The 16,001-nt window shown below is 43.7% G+C and overlaps 1 protein-coding gene across 3 annotated transcripts in view; it reads right to left on the reverse strand.

Moving 5' to 3' along the window:
* Positions 1 to 1,126: 1,126 nt before the first annotated feature.
* Positions 1,127 to 16,001, reverse strand: part of eif4g1b (eukaryotic translation initiation factor 4 gamma, 1b) — a 101,195-nt gene continuing 86,320 nt past the window's right edge. For all 3 annotated transcript variants that reach the window (XM_083636869.1, XM_083636868.1, XM_083636870.1), the window contains 9 exons: positions 15,045 to 15,172; positions 14,376 to 14,548; positions 12,246 to 12,371; positions 12,018 to 12,099; positions 10,501 to 10,599; positions 8,111 to 8,245; positions 7,772 to 7,853; positions 3,452 to 3,595; positions 1,127 to 2,682 (listed from right to left, as the gene is read on the reverse strand). In XM_083636869.1, coding sequence (XP_083492995.1) covers positions 2,501 to 2,682; positions 3,452 to 3,595; positions 7,772 to 7,853; positions 8,111 to 8,245; positions 10,501 to 10,599; positions 12,018 to 12,099; positions 12,246 to 12,371; positions 14,376 to 14,548; positions 15,045 to 15,172 — 1,151 coding nt within the window. In that variant the 3' untranslated portion in view covers positions 1,127 to 2,500. The remainder of the gene's footprint in view (positions 2,683 to 3,451; positions 3,596 to 7,771; positions 7,854 to 8,110; positions 8,246 to 10,500; positions 10,600 to 12,017; positions 12,100 to 12,245; positions 12,372 to 14,375; positions 14,549 to 15,044; positions 15,173 to 16,001) is intronic.

Genomic DNA, 16,001 nt, shown 5'->3' on the forward strand with positions numbered 1-16,001 from the left:
GTACCACCAGCGGGTCACCACACGGTCATCATAGCTCACCCGGGGGGACAGCAGCACCCAGAGGAGGACATTCAGGATGAGAAATTCCAATGAGGAGAGGTAGAAAATCCCCGCTAGAAATGTTTTACTCCAAGTTGTGTTGAGTGTTGTGAAGCTTCCTTTGATCTCACAATTCCAAGAGGTTAGGTTTGGGCAGTTGGCAATCACTTATTTTGAGTCTGGAATTGTGAGATAGAAGGAAGCTTCTGAGCAATTCTAAAGTATCGTCCATATCAGATGAGTAGTCTACACAACTTTATTGCAGTTACAATGTTCATAGGCTGCTAGTCTGTGGGCAAAAAAATAAAATAAAATCCTCCCCTCCCCAATTCATGGTGCCTCCATTTCCAATTCTTTTTCGGAATGGCTCAGGTACCAAATTAAATGCTTTTATCGCAAAATGCACAATTGTTCTGCTTAACTGCTCTACTACCTGGGCTCCATCTGGGCCAAATGTGATTTGCACTGTAAGCTTAGCCTCACATCTCAAGTGCATGAACTTACAAATCCAGTGAGAACACACATTTAGCAATGCTATCACATATTTCCCAACTCTAAGAGATGTATACCTTGCCAAAGAAAATCACTATGCGGATTATTTCTCTCAGATGGTACCGAACAACCCGGCAGGCTCACGGACCAGTACTTACTTTCTGATCCCTCAGCTACATGAAAACAAAACCACGTAGGAGCCGAGTGACAGACCAGCACCATAATTGCAATTTGTCAGCAGCAGATCCACACGGCGCCACTTCCTCACACTGTACCAGCAGACCTTTCCCGTACAACAGAGGTGTTGAGCTCCATTGTGGCCAAGCAGAAAAAAGTACATCTGGTGGTGGTGGGGGGGGGGGGGGGGGGGTCAGAGGTTAAATCCCATGTCGATGTGAAACCCCGCCCCGTAATCTGCCGTCACAAAAGTATCACAAGTGTCGCCTTTTCTTTATTTGCAATGTTCTTTATTATCTTTTCCAGTTTTTGGATGTGAAAAGAGGCATTAATTTTCTTTAATTAAATATCTTTTTTTAATAAAGTAAAGCAAAAAAGTATTTACAAATTTTCAATTAAATCGTAATCAATGACTCGCGGGGGGGGGGGGGGTGGATAATTACAAGCACCTTCTGCCAGCTGAGGAGAGAAAAATATAAATACAGGGGAAAAACTGCCACTTTGTTTCAGAGAAGGGGAAAATTACATGGCGTTGTTACATTAGCAGTTTTATCTTTGAAAGAAAAAGAACGGAAAAATAAAAGAGAAATCCATCATATATATTTACAGAACTCTCCTGAAATGCATTTCCACTCGTGGAAGCAGAAAAGGCCTTAGGATCTGTACTGATAAACTCCTTTAGTTTTTTTTTTTTTTTCTTAAATTCCATTTTCTTAAAGTTGATTTTTTTCTCTCTCTATATTTCATCTTCTTCAAGTTTCCATAGTGATACTTTATCTTTCTAAATCTGTTGGCGGGCTTTGCGGGAGGTGAGGGAGGGCTTGGCTTGTTTCCTAGCTCGGGTATGTGGTGTTTTGTGTGTGTTTGAAGCGTAGGAGAAACAAGGTCAAAACAGACACACAATCAGAGGGTCAGGAAGCATCACCCCAGCAGCAAAAAGGGTCAATGTCTGTCGCCCCCGTCTTCTTCTTCTTCGTCCTCCGTGACGCCGTCCACCGTAAAAGTCTACGTGAAAATCCTCAGGAGTCCCGCAACCGTTCGGTCCTGCTCCCGCCTGAAATGTCCTTTAGACAGCTCTCACCATGTCCGCCCTTTTCTTTATATTTTCTCCATTTTTGTATAAAACGCACACACTCCAATCATCCGACACCCGACGGGGGGGAAACGGAAAAGCTAAGCCACCTACGTGAGCGCGTCACGTAGATCCGTGCGACAGCGCCGCTTAAGTCATCAAAAAATATAGATGTGAACAGCCTCTTTAAAGTTCATCTGTCGGGTGACTCTTTTCCTTCTCTTCTCTCTTTTTGTTTCTGTCAGTAAGCAAAATGTCTTGAATAGTGTTGCCGTGTGGCGAAGAGGAAGCCATTTTTAAAACAGGAGATAATAAAACCTCAAAAAACACTGAAGGAAACGGCATCGTGATCCCCCGGCGGCTCGTAACGCTTCTCAGCATTATTCATCATTTGTTTTCATTGAGTTCAAGAAGACATTCGGTAGCGCGAGAAAAACAAAAAATAAAGAAAAACAAAATAACAACATTGATCGAATGTTCGATCCATGATACAATCTCTCCCAGTTGAAGATCTTTTTTTTTCTTGATTTTTTTTTCCTGTTTATGCAGAAGGATTTTGCTGATTCAGCATTCCCCTGAATCATCCATGAAACCTTTCGGTCTTCCCCGTCAGATCTGGTTGGATCCTCCGGTCCCTCTCGGGCGGAGGGAGGGAGGAGGCGGTCCCTCCCGGGCGGAGGGAGGGAGGCGGTCCCTCCCGGGCGGAGGGAGGAGGCGGTCCTAGCTGTTGTCGGACTCGTCCTCGGCCTCGCGCAGCCAGGTGAAGAAGGCAGTGACGGACTTGAGGGCCACGCCCTTGCCCGTCTGCTCGGCGAGGTCTTTGCTGGACTCCCACTTGTAGAAGGCCTCCTCTTTGATCACGTCCTCGTCGTAGAGCGCGTCGAAGAACATCCGCAGCAGGTCTGGTGGAGGGAGGGGAGATGGGTCAATATACAAATGTGCGGTGTGAACAGGGCTTTGTTGAAACGTTGCGGATCTCTGCCGGATAATTGTATATTAATGTATTGTCTGACAAATGAAAAATCTACAAATAAAGTGTTTCCCCAAAAACTTTCAAGGATAATTCAAGACTAGCCTGGTTAAAACCATCCTGATTATGTGACCTCACATTCTGTTTTGCTCTTAGGTATCAGTCTGGATGGACGTCCAGCCGCTCGCATCAATTTCCAGAAATGACAATGTAACCGGGCCAATCGGGGACTGCATCGTAGTTGATGACGTAACCGAGCCAATCAGGGCCACCCCTTTTTCAAAACAGTAATGACATCTCCCAAAACAACGAGCGGTAACGTTAACATTAGTAGAGTCAACAGCCATAAGTGCAGTTATTGCAGAAATAGACTCAATAACAATTAAACAAGAACAAGAGTATTATGTACTGGCGGAGTTTCTCGGCGGAAAATATGTTTTCGTTGAGTGGATTTAGCAATGCTGATTGGCTGAAGGAGTTGCCTGTCAAGGCAGGTACTCCCGCCCACTGAAATCGCTGTGGGCAGCTGGAAGTCCAAATTCATCCATCGAACAAAAGAGAATATGAGGTGAGGATATGAGGATGGTTTTTACAAGGCTAATTCAAGACCAATTTTACACCAAAAACAATAGTGTTCAGCCCTTGGGTCTAGTGTGGTGGTGTAGGAAAAAAACAAAAAAACTATTTTGTTGGCCACTCACTGGCAGGCTGCTCCATCTCCACCATCAGGGCCTGCAGGGCGTACAGCGCTTGCAGCTCCCTCTGGTGGTCGTCCTTCAGGTACTTCCGCAGCAGCTTGGCCCTCTTCTGGATCTGCTCACTGTCCACCTTGTATGGGGTCTCGCCTACAGGGGGCGCATATGAGTGCTTGTTAATGTGGGACCAATCCAGACAAGCTACACTGTACACATTCTGAGACATGACAAACGAGTTGCTGCAACAAAGGTCCTCTAACTCCATGGCATATTTTCCTACTTGTCATTCAGATATTTAGATTAACATAATATATTTCCATGAATACATTTCTACTTACTTATCAGCAGTCACATCATCAATAAATCTAAGGGAACCAGTTCTATATGACTGCCAGTTCCATGTCCACTGACAGCCATTCATGCCCACACATGGGCATGAATGGCAGATTCCCTTGTATTTATTGATGATGTGACTGATGACAACAGCGGCACGATGAATTCTGAAGTGTTTCGGGCAATATTATCTGCTCATATTCAGCCAAAGGATTCAGAACTCATTGGACTATTGGATGATTATGTTAGTTAGCCTGTCCAATTAATTTTGGTTCCTTAAAATGTCATTTTGGTCCCTTAAAATGTAATGTAATTCCTACACCGTTCACCTGATTTGGATGTAAAGAAATACCCTCAAATTAAAGCTGGAAGTCTGCAGTTGAAGCACATCTTGATTGTTTCATTGTGGTGGTGTACAGAGCCAAAATGATGAAGATTGTGTCCAATGTCCAAATATATATATGGACCGAAAGTAACTGTATATATAAATAAATGATAAGGTATTGAATGAAGTACCCTATTGGTATCAGTATCATTTTAAGGCAGTGTTTCTCAAACTTTTTCAGACCAAGGACCACTTAACCAATAAAAAAAAAACTCTGGGACCACCTAACTCCCAAAATATCCCCAAAAACAATAAGCCTACTACTTCAACTGTAAATTACAAATTACAGGCTAATTCAATGACAAATAGCATTAAGGCTGTACAATTACCGTAAATTCCGGACTATAAGCCGCGGCTTTTTCCCCGTTTTTTGGCCCCTGCGGCTTATATAACGGTGCGGCTAATCTATGGATTTTTTCAGAAAAAAAATTCCAAATACAAATAAAATCTCTCTTTTTTAGCACTCTTTCTACCTATAAATCCACTTCTGTTTTAATTTCCTCTGTTGCCCTCTTTTCACCACACCGCGGACACTGTGTGCACTGTCGAAATAAACAAAGGTGTTGTGTTATGTTGTTTTGTTGAAATGTTACGGTAATACGGTAAATGGGAGCTTCCTCAAACAGCCAACAATCCCCTCTGTGCGTGAACCCTTACATATGGTAATTACGGTAAGCAAACGGCCACTCGGTGACCTCCAAAATCGATGGATTTTACAGGTTACACAGCTTCATCAGCACATTTTATGTGCATTGCTTTGCTGCTTGTTTTTTCGATTATTTTTTTGTAAAGCACCTTGAATTGCCTTTGTGTATTAAAGACTTGACATCATTGGCGGAAATCAACCGGTTACTCCTACCGGTTCAAAGTTCATCAGCGCCCGGAATCACAACAAGACCAGCAGTCTCTCTCTCACTTACCATGGGGAAGGTACGCAGAAATTCACACGACGCAGCATTCAAGCTGAAAGCAGTCGAACTCGCACTAAAAGAGGGAAATAGAGCAGCCGCGCGTACTCTGGGCATCAATGAATCGATGGTGAGACGTTGGAAAAAGCAGCAGGAGGAACTGTCTCAGTGTAAGAAGACGAAAAAGTCCTTCAGAGGCCACAAAAGCAGATGGCCGGAGCTTGAAGATTCCCTTGAGGACTGGGTGTTGACCCAGCGAGCAGACGGCCGAGGCGTTTCCACGGTGCAGATCCGACTGAAGGCAAAAACAGTCGCCACGGAGATGAAAATTGAACATTTCAGAGGTGGGCCATCTTGGTGCTTCCGTTTCATGAGACGAAAGGGACTGTCTGTCAGGGCGCGGACGACTGTGTGCCAACAACTCCCTCCCGACTACCAGGAGAAAATCGCAAACTTCGGCGAATACACACAAAGGAAGATCAAGGATTATTCCATCGAACCGGAGCAGATCATAAACATGGATGAAGTGCCCTTGACGTTCGACCTGCCACTCACTCGCACTGTGAACAAGAAAGGTGAATCGTCGATCACGTTGAGAACCACAGGTCACGAGAGAACCAATTTCACGTGTGTTCTAGGCTGCACAGCATCTGGAGCAAAGCTGCCGCCAATGGTGATTTTCAAGCGGATTACGATGCCGAAAGAGAAAATGCCCAGTGGTATCTGCGTCAGAGTCAACAAGAAAGGGTGGATGATGGAAAGTGTCATGAAGGAGTGGTTGTCTCAGTGCTACGCCCAGCGCCCTGGAGGATTCTTTCACCAAAAGAAAGCGTTGCTCGTCCTGGACAGCATGAGGGCTCATATAACCGATTCGGTCAAAGCAGCCATCAAGACCACAAACAGCATTCCAGCTGTGATACCTGGGGGCACGACCAAGCATCTCCAGCCACTCGACATCAGTGTCAATCGCGCATTTAAAGTGGCGCTGCGCATTGAGTGGGAGACGTGGATGACGAGCGGTGACAAGTCATTCACAAAAACAGGGCGCATGAGGAAAGCAACCTTCGCACAAGTTTGCCAGTGGGTCCTGACAGCGTGGAGGAGTGTTAAGACATCCACGATCACCAACGGGTTCCGAAAGGCTGGACTGCTGCGTGATGAAGAGGAGGACGCCGCCACAGCTGAGGGCCTTCAGAGGCTGTTCGATTCCGACAGTGACGAAGAGGAGTTCGTTGGTTTTGAGAGCGACAACGAAGGAGAGAGAGGAGTGGTTGACGAAGCCACCCTGAACCTGTTCGTTTCCGACACTGAAGTTGAGGACTTTGCTGGTTTCAGTACGGAGGAAGAAGAGGAAGACGAGGAAGACGAGGATTAGTGACTTTACTTTGACTCTGTTTACAGCCGTTTGCTGCACCTTCACCTAAAAGATGAAGAGAAGGATTACGGTACCTGGTTTTGTTGGCAGCACCTTATCCTTTTGAGGATTGTTTTTTGTTTTCCAGTTATTTACTGCACCTTAACCTTTTGAGAATTGTTTTATTGTTTTTACAGCACTTTATCCTTTTGAGGATTGTTTTATTATTATTATTATTGTTTTATTTTTTATAGCTACGGTATTTATTTTGTTGAAATGTTAATAAATGGGAGCTTCTTATAGCCTATAGCCTACCCTACCGTAATGCTTGTTTTGTTGAAATGTTAATAAATGGGAGCTTCCCCAAACAGCGATCTCTTTCCCGACATTCCTCTCTGTGCACGAACCCTTTCATATGGTAATTAAACATCAAAACACCCGCGGCTTATAGTCCGGTGCGGCTTATAGAAGAAAAAAATAGTCAATTTTGGTGCTGCGGCTTATAGACCGGTGCGTCTTATAGTCCGGAATTTACGGTAATCACATTTTTGGCTTGCCACAATTATGAAAACAAGATAACCGATATAATATATATGTATATATATATATATATATATATATATATATATATATATATATATATATATATATATGTTAGTCCATTGACTTTTTTTTTTTAACATTTATTTTTCCTTTTCAGTTCAAATATAGCCTATTCAAAGGTCAAAGAAAGTTTTTTCAAGTTCAATGCACAATGTTGCCAAAGTCAAATAGGCTATCTGTTGCCATCTTAAAGTAGCATTCGGTTTTTGTGTTCAAATAAGTGAACTGGCTCTATATTCTGACAGCAATCACTGAAATAGTGTGTTTGGTCAGTAACTTGGAACTCCCAACCCCCACTGTAGGCCTACTCCGTCTCTCTCCTGTAGCCCTGCATGCAGAGTGGATGTATCTACGCAATCGGAAGTCGTAGAGACTCACGGGTGGCGGCATTGGATTCGGGGTGAAAAAAGACACTAGTCCTTAATAGGCATTGTGATCGGACCTTCCGTTTCCCAGAACATTTTAACATTTCTCTGATTGGATAGTGGGAGGTGTAAAAAAAGGAGAAAAATATAAATCTAGTCACAGACCACTAGGGGGGCGCCCGCGGACCACTGTTTGAGAAACACTGCTTTAAGGGTACAGGTATAATGGTACTGGTATGGTATATTTTTCGTTTGTGTATCCCATGGCCAGTTTGCCCACTGAGATGAACAAAGATCTGTCCCATCTCCGACTGAGCACGAGTATTCACAGGGTTTTAGAGTGAGGATGAGGAGGGTGGATGATGAAGGCTGACTCACAGATGATGGCTGACTGGCAGACGCAGGTCATCAGCGCTCTGACAAACATGTTGGAGGAGGTCTGCTGCTCGTCTAGGTTGGCCTACACAGAGACAGATTCAGAACACTGGTGGCAATCGCAATCAAGTCTTGGCAAGATTTAAAATTCAACTTTGGAGTGAGATCAGAAAAAAACTAACAGTAGAAAAGACAATGGTTGGTTTTGGAGGCGCTAAAACAATATATCTCCCTACCTCATGGGGTAGAATGTGAATGGGACCACATGGAGATGGTATGAAGATGAAATAATACGTTTGTGTGCCCCCAAACCCTTAACGCCACACGAGCGGGAATGTGTACCTCGACCCAGTCAAAGATCCTCTGGTCGTCGGCCTTGTCCTGGATCAGTCTCTCCAGCTGCTTGGTCAGCTCCGCAGAGCTCAGCTCCTTCTTCTTGCTCTTCTCCGACTCATCGCCCAATGTGAACTCCACATTCTACCACAACACCAGAGACATACGTCAGGTTACCTCCACATTATACCACAACACCAGAGACATACGTCAGGTTACCTCCACATTCTACCACAACACCAGAGACATACGTCAGGTTACCTCCACATTCTACCACAACACCAGAGACATACGTCAGGTTACCTCCACATTATACCACAACACCAGAGACATACGTCAGGTTACCTCCACATTATACCACAACACCAGAGACATACGTCAGGTTACCTCCACATTATACCACAACACCAGAGACATACGTCAGGTTACCTCCACATTCTACCACAACACCACACACACACATCGAGGCTTTATTGTGTTTTTATCCTCGGTGACTGTCTGTTGACATTCACCAAATAAAATCAATCAATCAATCAATCAAACCAGAGACATACGTCAGGTTACCTCTCTATTCACTTCTGTTTGTCATTTTCACAATGCAGGAATTTGAATAGGAATTTAGGTCTATTCTATGGTTACATTCATTGTAGAGCGACATCGCTCTTACTGGATTGTATGAGTTTCAGCTAAACCTAAAACATGACATTTTAATGCAGATGTAAATATACATCCCAGTCGCCAGAATAAAATGTCCGCATTGTACGCTTCTGGAATCCACGGATATGTAGAATATGAACATTTATGAAACAAAAGATGTTGCATCTGGGCCCTTCTTGATCTACGGAAACTTCTTTCTCTCTCTTTCTATTAAAAAAAAAAAAAAAAAAAAAAAATCCTAAACTAAACTCGTACCACTGTTCCTTCAGGATTTGTAGTTGTCATAGACTGTGCTCCATAGTTGATTGCTCTATTGCTGACAAAAAGTGTTATTGTAAGTCGCTTTGGATAAAAGCGTCTGCCAAATGACGTAATGTAATGTAATGTAAATGACGTTTCCAGATAAGTGAATATTAATGTTATACACGTCAGAGAGAATGACTTTCTCATGTTGAAGTAGGTCGCTGCTGCCTCAGGTAGGGCCATATGATTTCAGCAAAGCGAGGAAAAAAAACAAAAACAAAAAAACAGACGGAATCATGGAATTTGGTCATACAAATCGAATCAACTGTAAAACATGGAATATAGCAGAATTTTCCATAATTTGACTGAAATTGATAAAAAGTAGGCCTAATTATCAAAATCACAAGTAGACATAATTATTGTAGTAAACTACATGATTGCATAATTGTAAAATAGGCCTAGAGAAATTATTCAGTTTTCGATTGGGGTCATTTGAGAGGGGGGTCGGTCTTGCGCGGGACCCTTACGTCACCTCACAACTTGGTTTTCACTTTGAGAAACAAGTGGAAGAGGCCGTCTGACTCCAAAGTCATAAACTACAATGACCGCACGGCGGATATATCCCTCCGCCAACAAGTGAGCAGTCGACATCCATGTCTGTCCAGACTTTGACGTTTGAGCAAAATGTGAAGGAATTCCGTCAAGGCGTTACTGAGGTATGGCATTATCGAGCTTGAAAATGGCGTTCGTGAGGTCACAGTCACCTTGACCACCAAAATGTAATCAGTTCATCCTGGAGTCCAAGTGGACGTTTGAGGCAAATTTGATGAAATTCTGTCAAGGCGTTCCTCAGATATCGCGTTAATGAACATCGGACAGACGGACAACCCGAAACCATAATGCCTCCGGCCTGGCTATCACCGGAACTACGTATATCGATCCTAACCCCTAAATTAAAATAAAAAAATAAATGGGAAAAAAAGAAAATTTGGGAAAAAATAAAATGGATTTCATATGGCCCTACCTAAGGGAGTAGAGTAGGGGTAGGATTAGTTGACATTTAGCGCTCTCGTCGACCAAAACATAACTCCAACCAAGTTGCTTTAGTTGACTAAACCCAAACACGTTGTTTGTTGCCTAAACCTAATCAACGGCACAACATGAGTTTACTTTGGTTTCTAACGGCGGGGGAACGTAGCCGGGTGCGTCGGTATGGTGTTATGATTGTAGATGTCAATGTTTTGTGTCAAATTGATGTTGATATTGTAAATATCCCTGGTTTTCAGACACGTAAAATGCCAACATTTTATTCTGGCGATTTATTTTAGCGAGAAATAAATTTCTCTTGTCAAGTAGAAAATATACAGTATAATATATATATATATACTAATATTAATACCCGGAGAGTTCGTTCTTTGATATAGTGAGAATATTAGAGGGGATTTCCTCGATAGATCTGGTGAGTTGAGCAGGTGAGTGAGTGACCTCTGAACTCTCACCTTTTCTGTCACAAACTTGTTGACGTCCACATCCTCAGGAAGAAAGTCTTTCCAGCTGAGGCCGTCGTCCCTCCACATGGCGCCCACTTTGTTATGGCTCTGAAGAAAGAGACATTGGATTGATTACGTATGTATTGATCAATACTAGGGCTGGGACGGATCAGAAAACCCACGGATCGGATCGCGTGACGGATTTTGAGCCACGGATCACGGATTTTTCGTTCCGAACCGTGTGCCGAACCGTGGGGGCTGATCCGTACGGGTCACGGATTATCCGTGATCCGTCCCAGCCCTAATCAATACATATTATGTATTGATCAATACTACACTAGTTGTCAGAGAGAAGGACTTTGAATGTGACACTTTGTTCGGATTACACGTTTCCATGAATATATTAATATCCTCCTCCTGGGTTTCAGGAGACCTTTAGTGTCTTTATGTTCCAATTGTTATTCGAGAGGCTTTTCCACCTTGCCAAGAATAACAATAGTTCTAGGGGAAAAACTGAATACTTGTATTATATATATATGGTGGTGAATAGTATATATCAGTTACTGGAACTACTGGAAATCCAAAAGAATATCACTTTCAGCCTTCAATAGCAGTGCAAAGGATCACAGTTGATCCATGTGGATCAGCCCCCACAGTTCGTGGCGCATGTGAACCGCGGATTAATTAATTAGTTGTCTTTGCAACATTTAACCATCAGTATGAAATAGTTTAATTGTCGCTGTTACCGTTTAAAGTACTAATTCCCTACTATACGTCTCGATGCAGAGTTGCAGTGAAAAGATACAGACAAGACAGGTGCGTGCGCTGTGGGTTATGTTACTTGGTGAAATCAGATCGTGCAGACAGAGAAAGGAGGTTGCATCAGAGCCAAAGTAGCAAAAAATCATCCCAACTCTGTTTTTATCTTTGGTAGATAATTATTATTACATTATTTATTTAAATTCATAATCTTGTTTCTTTGTACACCACTATGCTGAGCACATCTGCACTGTTTGTATATTTGAATGTTTTTGCAAAGAATGGCCAAAGTAGCATTTTTTTTAATTAATTAAACATTTTTCCTTTTTTCCCAAAAACCATGATACAATCCGAACTGTGAGTTTTGTGATCGATTGCACCCCTAGCCTTCAACATTATTCACAAACCCATACTGGTCAAAGGAATATACTGTTTGAGATCATGTAAAGTAAAGTCCCAACGATTGTCACACACCTGAGGGTGCGAAATTTGTTCTCCGCATTTGACCCATCCCCTGGGGGAGCGGTGAGCAGCAGCAGCGCCGTGCTCGGGAATCATTTGGTGATCTAACCCCCCAATTCCAACCCTTTGATGCTGAGTGCCAAGCAGGGAGGCAATGGGTCCCATATAGTCTTTGGTATGACTTGGCCGGGGATCGAACTCACAACCTCCCAGTCTCAGGGCGGACACTCAAACCACAAGGCCACTGAGCTGGTCATGTATAAACATACACGATCTCAAACAGCACTGAGGTGATCAGCTCTCACCATTGCTTTGCAGAGCAGGCTGAGGACTTGGACCAGCAGGACTCCAGCTTGGCCCATTGGGATCAAAGGCTTAGAGATCTCCCTGCAGGAAGGAAGGGGGGGGGGCACAGAGCAACACAGGTCAGACACATCACATCACATCACATCACATCACATCACATTAAACTAAAAAAAGGAGGATCTCCTCTTGCAGTTTGCCTTCCTATCTCGCTGAGGCCCGGGACTGACCTGAAGAGCTGTCCCATGGGGATGCCTCCTTCATGGAGCATGGGGGTGATGATCTCGGCCAGGTACAGCCAGAAGTGAGGGATGTCTATGGCCATGTCCTCAGCCAGCTCCAGGATCTCCTGAACCCTGGGGACGGACAGACACACAAACACACACTGCATCAACTTCAAGGCTTGTTCAAGAATTAAGCAATGAAAACCGGTTAGATCGCTCAGCAGCTGGGAAAACAAAGTCATGCCAAAATCTACCAGCATTTCCCTAGGGGCTTGAGTTAATTTCAAACCCTGCTGATACCCAAGTCGTAGAATCATAGATTTAAAAAGTGGATAAATGTATCGCGATGAAAGTGATAAATAATCTAAACCTAAATAATATAGCTTTGATCACTTCATGGTTTAATCAATGACCATGCATGCTGATGAATAGTTGTCTTAACTTGAAAGAAAACACTTTAGGTCCAAAAAAAAACAAAGTAAGCCACTGGAGCACACGGATCCTTTTTTGAAAAACTTTTTTTATTGAAAAACTAACGTTTCGACGCCATGCGTCTTCATCAGAGTACTCTGATGAAGACGCATGGCGTCGAAACGTTAGTTTTTCAATAAAACTGAAGAAAGGATCTCCTCTTGCAGTTTTGCAGTGTTTTCTTTCAAGTTTATACTTGCTCATTCTCTGGGAGCACCGGACCAGCCTGCTGGGCTGTCTCGGGTGGAAGCACGCCTAACCTCATCCCTGCGAATAGTTGTCTTAATTTGCATCCTAGTTTTGCATTGATGTAAAAATTCACAGTTAATGGAGACTTGATATTTGCATTTGAATCGGAACACCATTTAATTTGCCACAAACAGAGGCTGACCAAATTATGTCACCTTCTATATAATTGTTTTCGGCGCTGTAAAGTGAAACCGGCCGGGAGAGGCGGAGTCAGGGCTTGATATAAAAGCGGGTGGCTGGAGCTGGAGCCCTGATAAGGTATACTGGATAGAGATGTGTTGCTCCAGTAGATCTGGAGCTGGAGCCCTGATAAGGTATACTGGATAGAGATGTGTTGCTCCAGTAGATCTGGAGCTGGAGCCCTGATAAGGTATACTGGATAGAGATGTGTTGCTCCAGTAGATCTGGAGCTGGAGCCCTGATAAGGTATACTGGATAGAGATGTGTTGCTCCAGTAGATCTGGAGCTGGAGCCCTGATAAGGTATACTGGATAGAGATGTGTTGCTCCAGTAGATCTGGAGCTGGAGCCCTGATAAGGTATACTGGATAGAGATGTGTTGCTCCAGTAGATCTGGAGCTGGAGCCCTGATAAGGTATACTGGATAGAGATGTGTTGCTCCAGTAGATCTGGAGCTGGAGCCCTGATAAGGTATACTGGATAGAGATGTGTTGCTCCAGTAGATCTGGAGCTGGAGCCCTGATAAGGTATACTGGATAGAGATGTGTTGCTCCAGTAGATCTGGAGCTGGAGCCCTGATAAGGTATACTGGATAGAGATGTGTTGCTCCAGTAGATTTCAGGTCAAAACTCAATGAATGACTCAGCAAGGCTTTGCCTATTGAGAGCACTTGTGATGCAAAGAGTTCTTGTTATTAGTAAGAAACAGCTGGCAAGGAGACAGAGCTGCAACACAGCCTCTGACTGTTGTCAATATGCAGACTGGAGAGAGGTTATAGACTATAGAAAGCAGTGGGTCTCAAAGTGGGGACCTTGAGGGAGGGGGTCCCCAGCAAAAAGGGGGATCATTTATTTTAACTATAATTCTATTTATAAGTACGGTAGTATAATGACACAATGTATGACTATTTTGGTCATGGGTTTCATACACTTTCTGTACTGAAACATCTAAAAGCAAAAATCTTATCAGATGGGGCACAAAATCTTATCAAAGGTGGTCCGTGGTCAAATTATGATCAGTTTAGGAGTCCTTGACATGAAAACTTTGAAAACCACTGTGATAAAGGATCTGTATCGACACTTCTGTGAGACTTGATCTACAACATCACAGCAGAAGAAGCCATATTCCTGTTGCACCGGTTCTTGGCTATATATCATAAACGTATTTTGCGTGTACGTTTTATATCTATTCAAATTTTTTGTTTTTTGTGAAGCTCTTGTGAAGGCTCCATACTGACCCTTTGTAGTACTGCAGTGTTGGCAGCTGGCCGGTCTTGATGAGCTGGTGCAGCAGCAGGCCCATGCGCTCCCTGACGATGGTGCTGCGCTCCAGCGTTGACTCCAGGCCGTTCCGCACGAACACAAACAGCAGCTGGGTGTTGCCCATCTCCTGCACACACTGCAGCGCCTCCTGTTGGGACGGAGGAGGATATACGGTACACACGTGGTTAGAAGGTTTACAGTATAGCTCTGGGAGGGAGGGAGATTCACAGTGTACATAAACTACTACATAAATGAACAGAAATAAATATACATTTCTGCATCACCTTATATTATCTTGAACAGGTAAACTGTGATTGTTAGAGATTGTTTTTAATAAAATGGACTTGAGAAAAAGGTGGTCTTTCTTGTTGTGTTTATGGCACAAATGGCTTCATCAAAATGATAGGAGCAGGAAAGGCAAGTCATGTATTTATATTGGAACATTGCTGATGTGCGAGGTCAGATAACATTTGTTTGTTGAGTTCTTATTGGAACATGAGGAACATTTATTGATGCATCGGGGAACATCGGGAAGGTTCTACGTGCTCATCTCTCTGTGGCCACATTCTTTCCCACAGACAGAATGAGAGTGTTTTACTGGCGTAGGTAATCAGGCCTCCATGTTGTTTGGGTGATTTATGTACCTTCATGTCGTTGATGTGGAGGTACTCCTCAATGATGGCTGTGGACTTCTTCTCCAGCTCCTCCTCGGTTAAGGCAGGCTTGGTGGGGGTCTGGGGAGGTGGAGGGGTGGGAGCTGACTCCCGCTTCACTGTTCATGCGCACACACACACACACACACACACACACATACACACACACACACACACACACATACACACACACACACACACACACACACACACACACACACAAAGAGGAGATCAGAGATTGGTCAGATAATGGACAAAGAAGAAGCCGACCACAATAATGTTAATCACACACTCAGTACAAATCTAATTCCCATAATTCTTAGAACCCCTCTATAGCCCTCCCAGGGTTCCACCATGTATTTTTTGAGGATTTCAGTAGATGTTAGCCCAAGGAGAGAATGTAGTGCATATACTTGGTAATAGCTTTCACTCTCTCCTGGTATCTCCCCATCAACATTATATTATACTTAAGCTGTTCGCGTCAGCTGCGTCGAGTCACATTTTCGAGGAGCTGCACGCCGGCTGCGCCGACAGGCTCGCTGACCGCGGCGCACCCCTCGGTGCATTCGGCGAGGGCTTTGACGCACAAGTCTGTAAAGGCTTTAAGGGTCAGCCTCTCGGTGACGTTCTAAGGTAGCTCTTCTAAATTAACTATGCTAACTTTACTCCTTTAGCATCCTGCAGCTCACTCTGGCTGCAGCTAAACCCCCCCCCCCAAAAAAAAACCCACTCACTTCCTACTACGTGACCCGCAAAGCTTACTCACAAGGCCACCTTCTTAAAGGGGCAAGGTTTGATAAAGCTATTTAAGTCATTTGGTAAGAATTCCAGTATTTTTCATATCACAATATATCACAGAAACAAAATATATTGCAATGTCATTCTCCCCCCCAATATCGTGCAGCCCTACTTAGCAGGCTAGAAAAGCATCTGAAACAGCATTTAGAT

The sequence above is a fragment of the Poromitra crassiceps genome (assembly GCF_964638095.1).
Source record: "Poromitra crassiceps genome assembly, chromosome: 5".
In the NCBI taxonomy this organism is placed as follows: domain Eukaryota; kingdom Metazoa; phylum Chordata; class Actinopteri; order Beryciformes; family Melamphaidae; genus Poromitra; species Poromitra crassiceps.